This window comes from Microcebus murinus, chromosome 23, assembly GCF_040939455.1.
Source record: "Microcebus murinus isolate Inina chromosome 23, M.murinus_Inina_mat1.0, whole genome shotgun sequence".
NCBI lineage: Eukaryota > Metazoa > Chordata > Mammalia > Primates > Cheirogaleidae > Microcebus > Microcebus murinus.
In genome coordinates, this window is record NC_134126.1 from 28,047,433 (window position 1) to 28,067,427 (window position 19,995).

General features: G+C 50.7%; 1 protein-coding gene across 1 annotated transcript; it reads left to right on the plus strand.

The window, feature by feature from the left end:
- The first annotated feature begins 1,143 nt into the window (after nucleotides 1–1,143).
- CTSE (cathepsin E) lies at nucleotides 1,144–12,155 on the plus strand. Its single transcript, XM_012760986.3, has 9 exons — nucleotides 1,144–1,346; nucleotides 2,012–2,168; nucleotides 2,768–2,885; nucleotides 3,899–4,017; nucleotides 5,685–5,884; nucleotides 7,989–8,111; nucleotides 9,108–9,249; nucleotides 9,351–9,449; nucleotides 11,338–12,155. The coding sequence occupies exons 1-9, from the start codon at nucleotides 1,279–1,281 to the stop codon at nucleotides 11,500–11,502; spliced, it is 1,191 nt and encodes a 396-aa protein (XP_012616440.2). The 5' UTR covers nucleotides 1,144–1,278; the 3' UTR covers nucleotides 11,503–12,155.
- Nucleotides 12,156–19,995: the final 7,840 nt, after the last annotated feature.

Below are 19,995 nucleotides of genomic sequence, written 5' to 3' on the forward strand. Positions count from 1 at the left end.
CAGGGTCTCGCTTTGTTGCCCAGGCTATAGTGAGTGCTGTGGCGTCAGCCTAGCTCACAGCAACCTCAAACTTCTGGGCTCAAGCAATCCTCCTGCCTCAGCCTTCCGAGTAGCTGGGACTACAGACATGCGCCACCATGCCTGGCTAATTTTTTTATATATATTAGTTGGCCAATTAATTTCTTTTTATTTTTTTAGTAGAGACGGGGGTCTCGCTCTTGCTCAGGCTGGTTTCGAACTCCTGACCTCGAGCGATCCACCCACCTTGGCCTCCCAGAGTGCTAGGATTACAGGCGTGAGCCACCGCGCCCGGCCCTTAGTCCCACTTGACAGACTGAAGATCCCGTGGTCCCTGGGCACTGTTAAGGGATGAACTGTGTCCCCCCAAAATCCATATGCTGCAGTCCTGCCCCCTAGGACCTCAGCATGTGACTGTATTTGGAGAGAGGGGCCTTAAAGGGGTATTAAGATGAAACGAGGTCATTAGGGTAGGCCGACTCCAACAGGGAGAAGAGAAAGTCTGGACACAGGCACATGCAGCGAGCGGGAAGAGCGATGTGAGGACCCGGAGAGAAGGCGGCATCCACAAGCCAAGGAGAGAGGCCTCAGAAGAACCAACCCTGCCAACACCTTGATCTTGGACTTCCAGGCTCCAGAATGGAGAAAAAATGAAATTTTTGTTGTTTAAGCCACCCAGTGTGTGGTGCTTTGCTGCGGCAGCCCCAGCACCCTAATACGGGCGCCTATTCCAGACCCAAAGGTGACAATCCAGCTTCCACCCCTCCCAAGCCTTCCACCGGACACCTGTGGGAACAGTTCAGTAGGGCGGCTCCCAGTGTGCGGGGACACGCCGCTGTCTCGATTAACACGGGGTTTCTTGGGCAAGGGTAGTTGCCAAGGCCCTGGCGGAAGCTGAGCCTGGGTCGACCCTCTCATGCCCAGAGGGGCGCGGAACCCCAAGTTGTCACCCCAGACGCAGGCTCCCCTTGTGGGAGGGGAAGAGATGGCGGGGTGGAGGGGGAACGCCCCACGCGCTGTTTACTCTGGGCCTGGCTAATGACTCCAGGACCTTATCATCAGCCCCCAGGCGGGGCTGGGCAGGGCAGGTCTGCAGTCCCGCAGAGCCAGTCCCACCGCAGAGCCAGTCCCACCGCAGAGCCAGTCCCACCGCAGAGCCAGTCCCACCGCAGAGCCAGTCCCACCGCAGAGCCAGTCCCACCGCGCTGGGGGAGAGAGGAGGAAGAAGAGGGGAGGACGAAGCTGCTGTTCAGACGCACAATGAAAACGCTCCTTCTTTCGTTGCTGGTGCTCCTGGACCTGGGGCAGGCCCACGGGTCACTTCACAGGTGAGCCACCTCCCGGGCATTGTGTTCAGCGGGCGCAGTCCCCTGGCCCCCAGCTGAGGGCTGCCCTGGGAGAGGGAAGCCGACGGGAAAGGAAGGGGAGAAGACGCTGAGAGCTTGCATGAATCCATGCAGGTTTACGGAGTGGTCACCTTGAGTGCAGCCTTAATATCGGCTGGGCGATGACAAGGCATCCCCCCACCCCCGCCTCCACCAGCAGTGGAGGTGCCGGCTCAGGTCCCCGGGAGCTTCTCACTTGCCCAGAGGGCAGGAGCTGCAGTTGTGCTTTGTCGCTCAAAGCTCCCAAGTTCTTCCCTAAGGGACTGACCATCGCTGTCCTCAGGAATTTCTCTGTCCCTCTAAAGCAGCCCTTCAAGGGGTTCATGCAAAACTGCAGACTGCCCTACATCTCCCATCTCCCTAGAGATCTCAGAGCCTGTCTGCAGGGGGGGCATGCCCGCCCTAGGATCTGAGAGTGCACGGGGCAGAGATGAGCCTGGGCAGGGGGGCGGCAGAGGCCACCGATTCCGGTCATACCCCAGCTACTGCCTTGCGGGCCCCCTCCTGTGCCACCTCTAGTTAACCCCTGAAGACGTGGGACGGGAGGAGGGGAGGGGACACGAGGGAGGCACAAGTGCACCTCCTCCTCACGCGGGCTTTGTCTGCAGGGCGCCCCTCAGGAGGCATCCGTCCCTCCGGAAGAAGCTGCGGGCTCGGAGTCAGCTCTCTGAGTTCTGGAAATCCCAGAATCTGGACATGACCCAGTACACGGAGTCCTGCTCAGTGGACCAGAGCACCAAGGAGCCCCTCATCAACTACCTGGATGTGAGGCATCCCGGGGAGGCGGCTGCGGGCTGCGGAGGGAGGAGGCTCAGCCTCGGGGCAGGGCCAAAGCCACTTGGGCAGCCTTGACGGCCGTGGCGGATTTCTTCACTTGGATGACCCACACGGACTGATCCCCGGGGTCCCCGTGGACTGGGCTAAGCAGGCCCCAGTGGGCCCCAACATGTAGAGCTCCCTGCTGGCGGAAAGCAGGGAGGGTGACAGGCATCCCGCGGGGAAGGCCCTGCTTCTGCTCTGGGCTGGGCAGCTTGCTGGCTGCGTGGCCCGAGACGAGACGCCCAGCCTCTCCCAGCCCCCTGATCCGCAGAATCAGGTGTTACCTCCTCCTGGCCTTGCTGGCAATGTAATTATGAGAATCAGGATAGTGCAAGTGAGATCAAACGAAGAAGCAGGCGGGGGCTTGATTTGATGATTTGCTCCCTCATGGCCCTGTCTCTGCTCCTTTGGCCTTTTATCTCCCACCTTGCCACTTCCCAGGCTCTGCGCGCTCTCGTCTGTACCAGCCCAGGTGCTGGCCCTCTGGGGAGCACCCTTGTCCCTCCCCCACCCACAGCCTCCTTCCCTCTCTGCCTCCCTTGCAGGTAGAATACTTCGGCACCATCTCCATCGGCTCCCCGCCGCAGAACTTCACCGTCATCTTCGACACCGGCTCCTCCAATCTCTGGGTCCCCTCCGTGTACTGCACCAGCCAGGCCTGCAGTAAGTGGGGCCGGCAAGGAGTGGCACACCGGGGGCCGGGGAGGCTGGGGTTCCCGAAACTGGCCACCCCTGCCACGCCAGCTTCCCCTCCCCATCTCTGAGTCTGCCCTGCGACGGCTGACAGCAGAAACAGGGCTGGGCCAAGGAGAGAATTAAAATTTGGCCACTATCCAAGAGAGCAACTTCCATAGTGGTCAGAATTAATAGGGTGAAACTCAGCCACATAAAAGAGAAATCTTTGACACACTGACTCACTTCCTTCAGAACACCCCAAGGAATGCAGAGGAAGTTCCATTGGATTGGCTATTTCTGGGCAGGTGGCGCGGGGTCAGGTTCTAGGGCAGACTGTCCACCTGCTTCAAGGAGACCTGGTAGCCTGTCTCCCAGGCACCAGAGCAGGGGCTGGTGGGACACGATGGGCCAGGTGGGTCCATTCGGCCAGAGGTAATTCAGGGGTTTTGATGAGGATTGGAAAAAGAAGAAGCTTAAAAAAAAGATGTCTTGGTTGGTACAGGACAAGTTCCAGAGACACTCTGTCTCAGCAGACCCCAGGGCTTGATGTCCACAGATTGGGCAAAGAGTTGGGGGTAATTTCCCGGGGTGGCAATGGTTTACCCCGGAGTTTCTTTTGAAAGCCAAGCTCTGACCCACGCTGGGTGGCAGAGATTGCGGCTGGCGCCTGATAAATGGCACTTATCTGGGTGTGCCTCATGAGGTCATTGCGGACAATTGGGTTTGCCCAGGGACAACTGTTTGGTTTCCAATTAAGCCACGCCCGGCTAGAGGGAATTGGAGGGCATTAGAGGGAATTAGAGGGAATTAGAGGGAATTAGGCTAGAGGGAAATGGAGCTGCTCACCAGGCAGGGCCGTGGCGGCTGGCCTTTCTAGGGGCCCCCACTCGGTGTTCGGAGCTGAGGGAAGAGACCCCGAGGCTCTGGGGCTGGGGGGGCGTCAGGGCCGGGACGAAGAGGGAGCCAATGGCCGAGGCAAGAGCAGCACCCTTGTCTTCCAGAGACACATGCCAAGTTCCACCCTTCCCAGTCCAGCACCTACAGCCAGCCGGGGCAGCAGTTCTCCATCCAGTATGGAACCGGGAGCTTGTCCGGGATCATCGGAGAGGACCAAGTCTCTGTGAGTGCAGTTTCTTCCTCTTTCCTCTCTCGGCCAGAAGCTTGGAAGACAGAACATGGATCAGTGGTCTCAGGTTTAAAACCTGCCTCAGGAACAGGTGGAAACAGGGGGAGGGGGAAGTTTCTGGAGGCAAGAGGGAGTGGCAGCAGTGGGCTGGTCTGCCCGGCGTGCTGGGCCCTAGAGGGGCAGGTTGAGGGCGACTCCCGCAGAGAGCAGCACCCAGGGTGCCACCGAGCCTGGTGGCTGGAGCACCGGTCCCCAGGCCTCCATCTGGAAGGCCAAGCCAGGGGCAAGATAGGGACTCAGTTATTGATATCAGGGGACAAAGTATTTTGAAATGGGAGTCCAGCCTCAGAGACAAGGCGGGATCCCAGATGTCAAAACAAAGCCCAACATCAGTGCTGAGCTCGTGAGCTACTCCTTAAACTCCCTCTGACCAAAGGTCCTATGGCTCCGAGAACTATGGCATCAGACAAATGTGGGCACAGAGAACCAGAAGAGTCCTGGCCCTGCCTGGGGACTTCATGCAGGTTTATAGGCAGCAATATATGCCTCGGCCTTGGGGGAAATAGAGGTGACCTAGTCCTGACGAGCATTGGAAAGGGAAATATTTTATAAGTTTGACTGCATTAAAATGCATGTCTTCTGTTCATCAAAAGACACCATTAAGAGAATAAAAATTCCACCCAAAGTGTGGGAGAAGATTTTTGTAACACCAACAAAGGACTCGATTCCAAATATATAAAGAACTCCTACCAATCAACAAGAAAAACGCAGACAACCCACTTCATAAAAGAGGATATCCAAATGTCCAATTTCATTAGTCATCAGGAAATGCAAATTAAAACCACAGTGTAACCCTCTGCATATCCACTAGAAGATTAAAATGGAAAAGATAGGCAATACCCAGTGTTGGTGAGGACATGGAGCAATGATAATTCTCAAATGATTGGTAGTGGAAACATTGATTTGTACCGTCACTTTGGAAAAATCTTTGGCAGTATTTACTCGAGCGGAACACTTGTATACCCTATGATCTAGCAATTTTCCTCCTAGTCGTATACATATCCAACAGAAATACATACATGTGTTCAACAAAAGACATGTACAAGCAGCACTACTAGTAATAGTCAAATAAAGGACACAACTCAAATATCCATCAGTGGTAGAATAGATAAATAATGGTGAAATGTTTAAATCATGGAATCCTAATAAGAATAAACAAATTACAAAAAATTGCAATAGCATGCAAAAAGCACAATGTTGAGTGACAGATGTTAAAAACAAAAGAGTTCATCCTAGATGATTCCATTTATGTAAAATTCAAAAACAGGCAAAACGAATACATGCTATTAGAAGTCAGGAGACACATTACTCTTTTTTTTTTAGTTTTTTAAAATTATATTTAAAAATATATTTTTTTTTCACCTGAGGCTGTGAGCTCATGAAGACACATTACTCTTGAGTAGGGGTATAAGATTGGCAGGTGCACAAAGGGCCTTCTGGGTTGGGATATCCTGTTTCTTGGGAATATGGCAAAAATCTTCGTGCCCATTTAATCAAGGAAGGTAGAGAAGGAGAAGAATTAGCTTCTGGTCAGAGGAAAATCTAGGAATCCGAGACCCTTTGCCAGCGTTGCAACTCTCCCGTGGGCTTTCTCCTGCCAGGTGGAAGGGCTGACCGTGGCTGGCCAGCAGTTTGGAGAAAGTGTCACGGAGCCAGGCAGGACCTTTGTGGATGCCGAATTTGATGGAATTCTGGGCCTGGGGTACCCGTCCCTGGCTGTGGGAGGGGTGACCCCAGTGTTCGACAACATGATGGCTCAGAATGTGGTGGATCTACCGATGTTTTCCGTCTACATGAGCAGGTAAGTCCTGTCACACCCTAAGGCCACTTAAGACTACAGGGAGACAACATGGTGCACTGGACTTAGCAGCCAAAAGACCTGGCGTGGATCTCTTGGTTGGCCTATTACCAGCTGTGTGATCTCGGGCAAAACACTTAACCTCTCTGAATACGGAGGGAGCGGGATTTGCTTCACAAAGTAGTTGTGAAAAGCACTTTGTAAACTCTACCACACTGGGTTTAATTTAAGGACTCTCTGGGATTGGCTATTCATTTATGCTGTCAATAAATATCGAGCTCCTATTATAATATATGCTGAGCATGATGCTGAACACTGGGGACAAAAGGAAAGAAGAAGGACAGTCCCTGCAGTGGGCAAGGGAGGTGAGGTAGGGAAGAGAAGCAGAAACAAATTAAAAATTAAGCTGACAATAAAATAATTGCATGTACATTAGATGGACAAACAAAATGTGGTATATTCAGACAATGGAATATTACTCAGCCTTAAAAAGGAAGGAAACTCTGACGTACCACAACATAGATGAAACTTGAGAACATTATGCTACGTGAAATAAGCCAGTCACAAAAGGACAAACACTATATGATTCCACTTATCTGAGGGACCTAGAGGAGTCAAATTCCCAGACAGAAAGTAGAACGGTGATTGGCAGAGCCTAAGTCTGAGAGGCCAGTGGGCAGTTCCTGTCTAATGGGTTTAGAGTTTCAGTTCTGCAAAGCGAAAAAGTTCTGGAGATGGGCTGGACGACAATGTGAACGTGCCCAGCACTACTGAGCTGTAGCCTCAAAAATAGGTGAGATGGTAAATTATGGCATGCATATTTTAATTTTCTTTAAAATTGCCTATCGTAGTCGGAAAAGGTCGTGGGCTCATCTGCCTCTAGACACTCTTGCCTGGGGTCTCGGGAGGATAGTCTTACCTTCCTCCTTACACAGGAAGGAGATTTCTGACTTCTTTGACTCACTCACCCCATTTTGGGAGGGCCCTGAGTGTCCTCGTCAAGCCGGCTTCCTCTCCAGCCCCCCTGCCCACCGCTGGGACCAGGCCTGGGCAGAGCTGTGCGTCAGAGAGGCAGGTTGTCTGTCCACCTCTGCTTCCCCCCCCAGAGCTTCCTGCAGCCCCAGCCTGGCAGAAGCGGGCTGCGACGGGAACTTTGCAGTCGGCTTTGCAGTCGGTCTGGCCTGGATTTAAATCCTGTCACTTACTTTTGCTTCACTTTTGCTGCAGGGGCTTTGCAGTCGGTCTGGCCTGGATTTAAATCCTGCCACTTACTTTTGCTTCATCTCGCTGAGGCTCAGTGTCCTCAGGTGGACACTGGGTGGGGGTTCAGTAAGTTCAGGTGGGCGAAACCCCAGCACACAGGGCCTTGCCCGGGGGCCAGCAACAAATGCCAGTCCCTTTCCCTGCTCCCTGTCTAAGACCACTTTCCTAGCACTCCTGCAGATACTCAGTTCTCTCCTCCCTTTACTACCCTGACTTGCAGTGCCTTGACATTTTCTATTTTTGTGATCCTTTTCCTCCTGAAAATGAACCCGTTTTGTGTCCTATGTCTCTAGAATCCTGCTAGGTGCCAGAACAGAATCTGAGAAATCAATACGAATGAAAATAAGTAAATATACAAGCTCTAGTAAGTCACCATACATCCAAATTAATCTCTTTGCCTTAACACAAAAGAGTGAGTGACGCAGACACTCCAGGTACCACCACAGCCATAGTGGGGAAGTTATTTTGGGAAAAGGTATCTTTTTAGGGGGTGGGGTTCAAGTCCTACAGTGTGCACACACCAGGGACAGCCCTGGCCTTGGTTCTAAACGACCAGACCTATTGCCCCCATTTCCCACCTCTGTAACCTTTCTATCCAAGAAGCAGGAGGATATTCACAAAGTGTTGAACGGAGCTGTTTCTATCCTTGTGCCCAAAAGGTCCAGACTAATCAGCCTGCAGTCGTGACAAGTCCTGGTCCCCAAGCCCAGGCTGATGTTCCTGCCTGCCAGGCTCCCGGTGCGAGCCACCAGACCGCGAAGCAAAGGGTCCAAGCTGAGGCTCACCTCCAGGGCTTTCCCGAAGCCCTTCCTAAAAGACAACTTTCCTCTCTCTCTCCATGCAGTGACCCCGAGGGCGGTGCAGGGAGCGAGCTGATTTTCGGAGGCTACGACCACGCCCATTTCTCCGGGAGCCTGAACTGGGTCCCCGTCACCAAGCAAGGCTACTGGCAGATTGCACTGGACAAGTGAGTACCCTCCACGAAGCGGTCACAGTGTGGTGGATGAACTCGTGACAGGCACAACTCCGATCGAGACTGCTGGCCGCCAGGATAGGATGCTGGGAGCTGGCTGTGTGGGCTGCGGGTCTGGAAGTGCAGAGCAAAGCTGCAGGAAGGGGCATCGGTAACCAGGGCGGCAGCCACAGCTTCCTTCCTCGTACCCGAGGTGGGCCTTCAATCCGACAGGCGTGAACACCAACAAGCAGCCTGCTGCCCTTCGTGCTTTGACGTTAACACGCGAGGCAAGGGCTGAGTGGCGTGGGGAATGCGAAGGTGAATCGGACTCAGATTCTGCCCTCACAAAGCTTACACAGGAGATAAGACCCCCATACGAATTGCTGTCATGTAAAGTGGAAGGTGGTCAGGGCTCCAACAGAGGTGCCACCACAGCGGCCCAGCAGATAGGGCAAGGACCGCTTCTATCCGAAGAAGCCTCAAAGCGTTTCACAGAGGGGGTGGCATGGAAACTGAGCCTGGAGCCACTGGGGAAGTGGGACTAGGTGCTGCTACTTACCTGGTGCCCAGCTAGACGGCGCAGGAGCTCAAAGACGTGCAATTCAAGTTTCAATTCAGCCGAGATTGAGTTCCTGCAAGGTGCCAGGCATTAGGAATGCAGAAGTAAAGAAACAAAAAGCCCAGATGGTTACTGTCTACTGAGGGTTTTTCAACCTGTAGAGGTTTACCTATCTGTGGGTCATGGCAGCATTTTAGAAGATCATGACCTACATTTTTTAATGGAATAGAATACAATAGAAAATGCCAGCATGCGCTTCAACTGTGTGTGGCTGTGTGTACGTACTGGTTCAAGAAGTAACTGCATTTCTTACTAAAGATACCCGTCCAGAAAACCGAGCAGCCCTCCAGGGGAGGGAAATGTGGCCCATGTCCTAAGGAACCCGACATGCATGGAGCAGGCGTTGCCTGGGATCAGAGGGCCGGGCTGACCGCGACCTCTGTCCCCAGCATCCAGGTGGGGGGCTCTGTGCTGTTCTGCCCCGAGGGCTGCCAGGCCATTGTGGACACAGGGACCTCCCTCATCACCGGCCCTTCCGACAAGATCAAGGAGCTACAGAAGGCCATCGGGGCAGCCCCCGTGGACGGGGAGGTGAGTGCCTGCCCGCGGTGGGGAGGGGTGGGGGCGGGAGAGCCAGCCCTGCTCTTGGGACACGGGGAGCCTCTAAACGGAGCCTCCGTGTGGTGCTTTAGTACGCAGTGGAATGTGCCAACCTCAGCGTGATGCCGGATGTCACCTTCACCATCAATGCCGTCCCCTACACCCTCAAGCCAGCTGTCTACACCCTGCTGGTAAGGGCCGCTTCCTTCTTCTGCGAGTGCCAGGGCTCCCCCTGCGCCTGCCCGCAGCTTCCTCTTTCCAAACAGTCCCCTGCACTCGCGCTTCCCCTCCCCGGGCCCCCTCCCACCCCGTCCTGCTCTGACGTGGCGGTCCCTCTGGAAAGACCACCGGGCTAGTTCCAGTTTCCAGTTCTGCCGTGATCAGCAGTGAGCTTCAGGCGGGCCATTTAAGGAGGGCATTTTTTAAATGCCCTCAGCCACCAACTCAGACTGGAGACGTCACTGACCCATTTTGCAGATGGGGATATTGAGACTCAGAGAGATAAATGAACGGTTCAGGATGTGAGCTGTTTAGGGAGGGGTAGAGAGTAAGGTTATATTTCTTCTTTTTTTTCAATTTTAATTTTTTTTTTTTTTTGAGACAGAGTCTCCCTTTGCTGCCCAGGCTAGAGTGAGTGCCGTGGTGGCAGCCTAGCTCACAGCAACCTCAAACTCCTGGGCTCAAGCAATCCTGCTGCCTCAGCCTCCCGAGTAGCTGGGACTACAGGCATGCGCCACCATGCCTGGCTCATTTTTTCTATATATATTAGTTGGCCAATTAATCTCTTTCTATTGTTAGTAGAGACGGGGTCTTGATCTTGCTCAGGCTGGTTTTGAACTCCTGACCTTGAGCAATCTGCCCGCCTCCTCCCAGAGTGCTGCGATTACAGGCGTGAGCCACCTCGCCCGGCCTGTATTGCAGTTCTTTGGCAGCACATGTGAATGTGCTGATTTCACCAAGAGTCCCCCACAGGGTTGGGGTGACTGAGCCAGAATAGAGTCACAAAGGTGTAGTCCCTGGGCTTTAGCCTTGTCCCCCACGCCTTGATCTCCATCAGCTCCTTCCCAAAGCCACCAAATAGAAACAGACACTCCAAAGAAAACCAAATGCTTGCTTTAAAACACAGCTTCACGGTAAGCCCCCAAGCCTCCCGCCACTGTGCACACCACTCTGGGGACCGGCAGGACGTTCAGACGGAGCCCTGGTTGTCAGTCTGTACAGCGTCCCCTCCCCAGCACCCTCTCTGCCGCCCTCTCCCACCTCAGTCCCTGCTGATGGCCACGCCCTTCCCTGTGGCCAACATGGCGCCTGCATGGTCCTTTCCCGCCAGGGATTTCAATCAGAGCCAGCCCAGCCCACCAGGGACGCCCTAACGACTCCCGTGTGTTATTCCCTTCCTCTCGAGAGGGCTCCTCGAGTCCTCTGCGAATTTCCCCACGCCTTCATCAGCAGCCTCAAAGCTCACACGGTTGTTGGAAAGCCCACACCTGCCGGGCAGAGCACAGGTCTTTGCCAAGCTAGAAATGAAGGTTGGGGGAGGTTAGGCTCTTCTCGTGGAACAAGGGATGCCTGCCTGCCTTTTATCTAAAAGGGATTACCCAATGGTTTCCTCCCAGAACGTCAACAAGAAAACAGCCACGGCTAGCCACTTACAGAGCAATCTCTCTCTCTTAAAAAAATTAAAATGAGCTCTGCTAGAAGCTAAAGACACCAGAATTTAAATCAAGGTCTTCTAGCACCAAATTTTTTGTTCTTCCAGCCAGCAATAGGTTCCAGTAGTAAAATGGTGGGGGAGGGGGAGGGGTGGGGAGGAGGAGGGGGTCGGGGTGGGGGAGTGTAACAGATCAACAGTTCTGCCCCTGCCCAAATGAATGAACTTGTGCAAAAAAACCACTTCATTGAGAAGACTGAGGTAGTGGGGTTTTAAGTGGTAGGAAGACCCCACCAACCAGAATGGAGGAAGCCACCAGCTGTCCAAGGCCATTCAGTGCAGCCAGCACAACCACACAGGACAGCCTCTAGGCAGCACTACTTCCTTCTTCCCCTGTATGTCATTTACATGCTTGTTCTCAACCCCAGGACTTCGTGGATGGAATGGAGTTCTGCATCAGTGGCTTTCAAGGACTTGATATCGAGCCTCCATATGGGCCCCTCTGGATCCTGGGGGATGTCTTCATCCGACAGTTTTACTCCGTCTTTGACCGTGGGAATAACCGTGTGGGCCTGGCCCCCGCGGTCCCCTAAGTAGGGCCCCTGTGTCTCTGCCTGCCTGTCTGCCGCTCCTTGGGCCTGTTAGGTTGCAGCATGCTTTACATGCCAAAAAGCTGTTTTCCACCGAATGCTGCTGTTCCCAGAGGTACAGCATGAACCAGGACCAAACAGAGCGTGAGAACACGCCCTAACACACACACGCACAGCCTCACACACACTCCACCCATACATGCCGTCCCCACCACCATCGTGATGCAAGAATTCAATTGTATGTTCATATGTTTAATTGATTTGTTAACTTTTTATTATGGGAATCCCCAAACATGGACAAGCAGAGGTGACAGCACAATAAATCCCTGCACGTCTCCACCCAGGCTGGACAACCTGTCCACACGCGGCCAGGCCTGTTTTATCCACAGTGCCGCCTGCTCCTCCTCTCTCCAGCCCCTCTCACTACTACACCTGGATTATTTTGAAGCGAATTCCAACTATAGCATCATTTTGTCCCCAAATACGTCAAAGATCCTTAAATATGCAGTCAATATTCAGATGCGTCTCCCATTGTCTCACACATGTTTGGCTGGTTTTTTGTTTTTGTCGTTGTTGTTGTTGTTGTTGTTTACAGTTGGCTTGTTTGTGTCAGGATGTAAACAAGGACCCACAAATAGCATTTTAATTGAAATGTCTCTTAAGTCTCTTCTTCATCTGTAGCCTTTCCCACGTTGGGAATTGTCCGGGTTGAAATCCAGAGGTTCATCTAGCGCGTTCTGGGAGCCCGCCTTTCCTATGAAATGGGATTGGCTCTGGAGGCCTCGCTTTGTGATGAGAACACTCTATAGGTGGTGCTGGGGACTTCCCGCTGAGTCCCCCCTGGGGCAGGGGAGCCTGGCTCCTCCCTGTTGCTCACGTTAGCACCACTGAGTCAGTTTGGAATCTCGGCCTTAACCGCCCACGACAAAGGTCCCTTTGGCGTTTCACCTGACGGTTTCAGCAGCCGCCGGTGGTCATTGCTGAGACGCACGCTAGCATTGGGGGTTGCAGAACAGGGGTTTTTCTGATTCTGTCTATTCCTTCTGTGTTTGTCAGCTGGAATCCTGTCAAACATAACCTTTCCTCATCAACGATAAGAGACGACAACCACTGGGGTTTTGTTTCCCTTTCTTTACCAGTTTTCGGAATGAGTTGGTGCTAGCGTAAATGCCAGTGGATTTTATTTTATTTTTTGAAACAGAGTCTCACTCTGTTGCCCAGGCTAGAGTGAATGCCATGGCGCTAGCCTAGCTCACGGCAACCTCAATCTCCTGGGCTCAAGCAATCCTCCTGCCTCAGCCTCCCGAGTAGCTGGGACTACAAGCATGCGCCACCATGCCCTGCTACTTTTTTCTATATATATATTAGTTGGCCAATTAATTTCTTTCTATTTATAATAGAGACAGGGTCTCACTCTCACTCAGGTTGGTTTCGAACTCCTGACCTCGAGCTATCCGCCCGCCTCGGCCTCCCAGAGTGCTAGGATTACAGGCGTGAGCCACTGCGCCCGGCCTGCCAGTGGATTTTAAACGTATGCCATCTGTTTCAACTTGCTGTAGCTTTTAAAATGCTCACAGCACCCTGTCTTTAGCCAGTGAGTGACCTTCCAGTTGGCTCCTGTGGGCTTTTCCCGCCTACCTTGCCCCCGTCAGCCCCATGTGTGGCACCAGCCATTGTCCCCAGGAGTCCTGGTTCCTTGTAGTGTGCCCATGTTTGTTATAACCGAAAATATTTCATGGCACATAGAGGATGAGGACAGAGAGCACGAGGTGGAGGAGTAGGGGGAGAGAGAGAGAGACAGGAGGATTGCGAGAACATGCTTTCCACCTTTAAGACCCCAGGGCCCACCCCGCGGTATCCGACATGGAGAATTCCGGTCTGAGGCACGTCCCCGTTCTGATGCCACCAGAAACAACTCATCTTTCTCTTCCTCCCTTCGGCTTTTGCTTCTTTCAAAATGGAAGTGTCTTCAGTTTTTTTCTTCTTATAAAACACATGAGATTTCTCCATAATCCTCCCCCTCAGAGGAAAGCACTGTTATCATTTCAATGTTATCTGACACAGACATTTTTGTTTGCACATATCAACAGATAGAGATGGTATCGGTAAGGAAATCTTTTTCTTTTTTTTTGAGACAGAGTCTCACTTTGTTGCCCAGGCTAGAGTGAGTGCCGTGGCGTCAGCCTAGCTCACAGCAACCTCAAACTCCTGGGCTCAAGCAATCCTCCTGCCTCAGTCTCCCGAGTAGCTGGGACTACAGGCATGCGCCACCATGCCCGGCTAATTTTTTTTTTCTTTATATATTAGTTGGCTAATTAATTCCTTTCTATTTATAGTAGAGACAGGGTCTCGCTCTTGCTCAGGCTGGTTTCGAACTCCTGACTTCGAGCAATCCGCCCGCCTCGGCCTCCCAGAGAGCTAGGATTACAGGCTTGAGCCACCGCGCCCGGCTGAAACCTTTTTCTTTTTACAAAAAAGGAATCATACCCCACATTCTCCTCTCCAAACTGCTTTTCCCATCTGGCGGTAGATTCCCCGGTCAGTGCAGACATTCCTGTACCATCTACAAGGTGTCCATTTATTTATCAAATCCTCTTTGAATTCACATTAGGTTCATTTGGGGTTTAATTCAATCCAACACGGTGAATATTTATTTTATGGCAGGCACTAAGCACTAAGACTTCTAAGATACCTGGGACAGACGCTGGCCGTCACATTTTGGCGGCAGGGGTGGTAAGAAACACAGCAGGCTGAAGGTCAGATAGCCTGCATTCACATCTGAGCTCTGCCCCTCGCCCATCTGGTGACCTTGGCAATGGCTTCGAGTCCCGGAGACGCTCACTCGCAGAGCTGCCGGAGAGCCAGGGAGCTTACCTCGGTGGAAGCACTTGGCTCACAATGTCCTCGCTTCCCCTTCGGGCGTCACGCTCAGACTGGGTCACAGCTACACGCGTACACCACGCACACATAGCTTTTTTGTTTTGTTTTTACTTTTATTTTTGCCTTTTCCACCAAATTATTGCCCTCGGGATTGATTCAGAGCCGTGTCTAACCCAAACAAGCTACCCAGGCAGCGTAGTAGAACAGTTAACAGAACGGGCTCCGGAGTCAGACAGGCCTGGGCTTGATTCCTACAACCAGCTGTGGGACCTCTGCACCTCACTTTGCTCATCTGTCAAGTGGGCATGATAATAGCAACTACAGCTGGCGCTGGAAGAACATGGGTTTGAGCTGTGCAGGTCCATGCATAGGTGGATTTTTTTTTTTTTTTTCAACCAAAGGTGGATCGAAAACAGTATTCGTGGGATGCAAAACCCGAGTCTATGGAGCGCTGAGTTTTCCTATACGTGGGTTCCGCAGGACCGACTGCAGGACGTGAGCCTGCTCGGATTTGGAGATGTGTGGGGGTCCTGGAACCAACCTGCGTGTACCAAGGATCGCCTGCACTTCACGGCGTTCTGGTGAGGATGCAGTGACACACTGCACATGTGTGAACACGTAACTGGCTCATCTGCCTGTGCTCATCAAAGAGCAGACCTCACTTGGCATAGGAGAATCTCATAAAAGGCAGAAATGCCTAGAATAGAAAGGCTCCGTGGCTCTTCCTCTAAGACAGGGCACCCCAAGAGCCACGGGGGAGCCCATCGTTAGATAGCATGGCTTCCGGTTTCTCCTGGCGGGTCACTCCCGTGCAGGGGCCAGCCCTGGTGTGTTGAGTGTGCCGGTCTGGTGCTGCACCCCATTCCAGCTGACATGGCTTTCAGCCCTCTCCAGCACCTAGCCTCAGTTTGCCCTCCATCCTCCCTGGACATCTAGTTTACCCCTCACCGCCCCAAACCGCCTACAATTTCTCGTTTGCACACGTTGCTCCTGGAATTCCCCCTCCTCTGTTCAGCAGAGGAGCACGCCCACCGCTCCCCAAAGTGGCCCCTTTGCAGAGAGTGAAGAGACAGTAGACACGGAGCTGTGAAATCTCAGCCAGCGGACCCCTGTGAAGGCACTCACCGGCAACTCGGAGCCTTGCCTGTGCACTCTCTCCCCTGCCAGCCCGACCTTCAGCGTTTCTTCTCCCGCTCCCCCAAGTCACTGCTCCTTATATTGAACCTGACTGTGCACCCCCACTTACCACACACCTGCACGTGCTCCTGTCCTCTGCACCCTTCAAGCTGCAGTTCAAATTCCTTCTGTCCACGAGGCCCTCTTTGATGCCCCCTAACTAGAATTCATCTCATCCTCCTCTAAACCCCCACACCCCCTTCACTGTGTTTCTTACACCATGGTTTGCTCCAAATCTTATTTCCACTGATAAAATGCAAGAATCAATTTTTGTGTCCCCCAAGGGGCCTGCCATGCTCACACGATGGAACGAAAGCATGCAAGAGGGCAGGAAGGAAGAAATGCAAGGAACGCAGCCAGGCATGAGGCTGGTTGCCATTCTCCCTTGCAGCATGTGTCAGAGGAAGAAAAGGGAAGTTGATTTTTGATTCACGTGGGTGGAGGAAGTGGGCCCAGAGCCTGAGGGTAGGTGGCGACTTGGCTTGCAAAGGTGTTAGTTCTGCAAATGGCCCCTGAAAGTACCTGTTTCAGTCTCATGTTCAGACGCTGTTAAGGACCAGCCGCGGCCAGCTCACTTCCCCTACCCCAAAGCACCCTCAGCAGCTGCAGGCCCAGGAGAACTTTCCCATGTTCTCTGAAGGAGGCTCAAATGTGCCTCTCCTCCTCCAAGGGCTCCCACTCTCTTTCTCCCATTCTCTCCCCCACTCCTCACACCCAGAATTTTGTTCATTTAAAACCTAGTTTCAGCTGGGCACGGTGGCTCACGCCTGTAATCCTAGCACTCTGGGAGGCTGAGGCAGGCGGATTGCTCAAGGTCAGGAGTTCAAAACCAGCCTGAGCAAGAACGAGACCCTGTCTCTACTATAAATAGAAAGAAATTAATTGGCTAACTAATATATATAGAAAAAAATTAGCCAGGCATGGTGGCGCATGCCTGTAGTCCCAGCTACTCGGGAGGCTGAGGCAGGAGGATTGCTTGAGCCCAGGATATTGAGGTTGCTGTGAGCTAGGCTGACGCCACGGCACTCACTCTAGCCTGGGCAACAAAGTGAGACTCTGTCTCAAAAAAGAAAAAAAACCTAGTTTCAGAAAAAAGTGAAAGAATATGGGCGGAAAATTCTAAAGGGACACAGTTTAAGAACAAGTCAGCTATCACAAATCAGTGTTTGTCCTAAGGATGGATTGATGCACACTTTCCCAAGTAACCAAAATAGAACATTGTGGGTAAACGCGCTCTAGAATTTTTCCACGTACGGTGTCCAATATTACACTTCACAGAAATCTTTGTGTCCTCCCCCTACGCGTGTGTGCTAATGGAAACAAGGAAATGAACTTCAACTTTAGTTCTACCAAAAACTCCGTAGCAAGGCCCGTGCCTATCACTGAGCAGGGCCAGGAGCAAGATTCGAGGACATCCACTCTGCCTTTGAGGAATGTGTAGTCTAATTGACCGGACTTAGACATGGACAGTAGCAATACCGCAGCATCAGGGACTTAGGAAAAACAGGAAGAACTTTTTGACAGCCAGGATTATCAAACAGAGGGGTGGGCCACCAAGGAGGCCAAATCCCATCTCAGAAGGGATGTGGGGATACAGGGGTACATCAAGTACATTACACGCCTTGAAAGCATCTCTTGAGATCTGATGATCCACTTAACTTGGGTACTTGGGCACGTCTAAACTCACTTCATTCCCCTTTCATCTGCCAGTCATGGTTATTCAAGGCATGGCTCCAGGAAATTCAAAGAGATACTGAAATTAACTTCATGCTAACCACATTTTATTATTTTTTAATTTTTATTTATTTATTTTGGTTTGCTCTTCCTTTCCCAATTCCTTAAGATAATTCATTAGATTTTTGATTTGTGATCTTTTGGACATAGGCATTTAAGGCTATGAATTTTCCTCTTGGGACTGCCTTTGCAGAATCCCACAGATTTTGCTAACTCGTGTCCCCATTGTCATTTAGTTCAAAGAATCTTTTGATTTCCATCTTAATTTCCTCCTTGGTCCAATAATTGTTTAGCAGTAACTTATTTAATTTCCATGACTTTGTGTAGAGTTGAGTGTTTCTGTTGGAATTGATTTCTAATTCTGTTCCACTGTGGTCTGAGAAGATACATGATATAATTTCTTTTTTTTTTTTTTTTTAATTTGTTGAGACATACTTTGTGGCCTAAGATGTGATCAATCTTAGGGAATGTTTCATAAGCTGATGAGAAGAATGCATATTCAGTAGTTTCAGGGTAGAATGTTCTGTAAATGTCTGCTAGGCCCATTTGTTCTAGAGTTCTGTTTAAGACCATTGTTTCTTCATTTATTTTCTGCTTGGAGGACCTGTCCCACCTGTCAGTGGGGTGTTGAAGTCCCCGGCTATTACAATGCTACTGTTTATCATTTTGTTTAGATCAAGTAGGATTTACTTTATGAATCTGGGCTCACCTGTGTTAGGTGCATAAATATTTAGGACTGTTATGTCTTCTTGCCGAATTGTTCCCTTCACCATTATATAATGATCATCTTTGTCTTTCTTTACTATTGTTGATTTTAAGTCTATGTTAGCTGATATGAGAATGGCTACACCAGCTTTCTTTTGGTTTCCATTTCCGTGGAATATTTTTTTCCACCCCTTCACCTTGAGTCTGAATGAGTCCTTATGAGTTAGATGCAGATACTTGGAAATAGCAGATACTTGGCTTGTGTTTTTTTCTTCATTCAGCCACCCTGTGTCTCTTCAGTGGGGAGTTTAAACCATTCACATTTATTGAAAGAATTGATAAGTGAGGTGGATTTCAGTTCATCCTGTTGTGTAGAACTTTATGCTTTGTTTTACCTTTTGAGCCATTGTGGTAAGTGGGCTCTGAACTTTATCATTTGGATGGTTTTAAACTGGTGGGTGTCTCTTGTGCTGATCCATGTAAAATGCAGTTTTGAGTACTTCCTGCAGGACAGGTCTGGTCTTGACAAATTCCCTTAGCATCTGCTTGTCCGAGAAAGTCTTTATTTTTCCCTCATATAAGAAACTTAGTTTTGCAGGATACAAAATTCTAGGTGGGCCACTATTCTGTTTGAGAAGACTGAGAATGGGGCCCCAGTCCTTCTGGCTTGTAAGATCTCAGCTGGGATCTGCAGTTAGTCTGATGGGTTTTCCTTTGTCAGTTACCTCGTGCTTTTGTCATACAATTCATAGAAGTTCCTCTTTCAGGTTAATTTTGGCCAGTCTGATGATTATATGTTATGGTGATTCCCTCTTGGTGATGAATCTCCCAGGAGTCCATTGCACTTCTAGTGCTTGGATGTCCAGATTTCTAGCAAGACCTAGAAACTTTCTTCAAGTTATTCCCTCAAATAAGTTTTCCAGCCCTTGTATATTTTCTTCTTCACCCTCATGGAGGCCTATGTTCTTAGGTTAGGCCTCTTTACAGAATTCCATATTTCTTGTAGGGGTTTTTCATTTCTCTTATTTCTCTCTTCTTTCTTTTTGACTGATTTATTGAATCCAAAGTTGTTGTCTTCTAGCTCTGAGATTCTTTCCTCTGTGTGATCTAGCCTACTTTTAAGGCTTTCCACTGTGTTTTGTATTTCCTTGAATGAATTTTTCATTTCCAGAAGATCTGCTTGATTTTTTTTTTTTTTTTTTTTTTTTTTGAGACAGAGTCTCACTTTGTTGTCCAGGCTAGAGTGAGTGCCGTGGCGTCAGCCTAGCTCACAGCAACCTCAAACTCCTGGGCTCAAGCGATCCTCCTGCCTCAGCCTCCCGAGTAGCTGGGACTATAGGCATGCGCCACCATGCCCGGCTAATTTTTTTTTTTATATATATATCAGTTGGCCAATTAATTTCTTCCTATTTATAGTAGAGACGGGGTCTCGCTCTTGCTCAGGCTGGTTTTGAACTCCTGACCTTGAGCAATCCGCCCGCCTCGGCCTCCCAAGAGCTAGGATTACAGGCGTGAGCCACAGCGCCCGGCCGATTTTTTTTTAATAATTCCATTTCTTTGGTGAATTTTCTATTCATCTCCCACATTGTTTTTGTGGTTTCTTTGTGTTGGGTTTCTATTTTCTCTTGTATTTCATTGAGCTTCCATGTTCAAAATTCTTTATTGGTCATTTCAATATTCTCATTTTGCTTGGTTTTCCTTCGTACGGAGTTTATTGCTTTCTTTTGGGGGTGTCCTTTCACTCTGATTTTTCACGTATCTGGAGATCTTTTGCTGATTTCTTCTCATCCTAACAATATTTTAAATTTCTGTAGTCTCCTAGGTTCTTCTGGTTGGCTCACACATCCTCACCTGAGAGGCCCAGGGAGATGTCAGGACTTGCTTCATATCTTACAAGCCTCATGTGGGGTATTTTGCATGTGTGTGTGTGTGTGTGTATGTGTGGTGTGGAGTGGGGAGGGGTGTGTGTCTGTAGAGTATTGGGCTGAGCAAAAGGCATGA

Excerpts from the sequence above, each read along its gene's own strand:
- CTSE (XM_012760986.3), top strand. The coding sequence starts at position 1,279 with ATGAAAACGCTCCTTCTTTCGTTGCTGGTGCTCCTGGACCTGGGGCAG. Across the intron at positions 1,347-2,011 it reads GCCCACGGGTCACTTCACAG|GGCGCCCCTCAGGAGGCATC; the intron begins GTGAGCCACCTC and ends CTTTGTCTGCAG. Across the intron at positions 8,112-9,107 it reads TGGCAGATTGCACTGGACAA|CATCCAGGTGGGGGGCTCTG; the intron begins GTGAGTACCCTC and ends CTCTGTCCCCAG.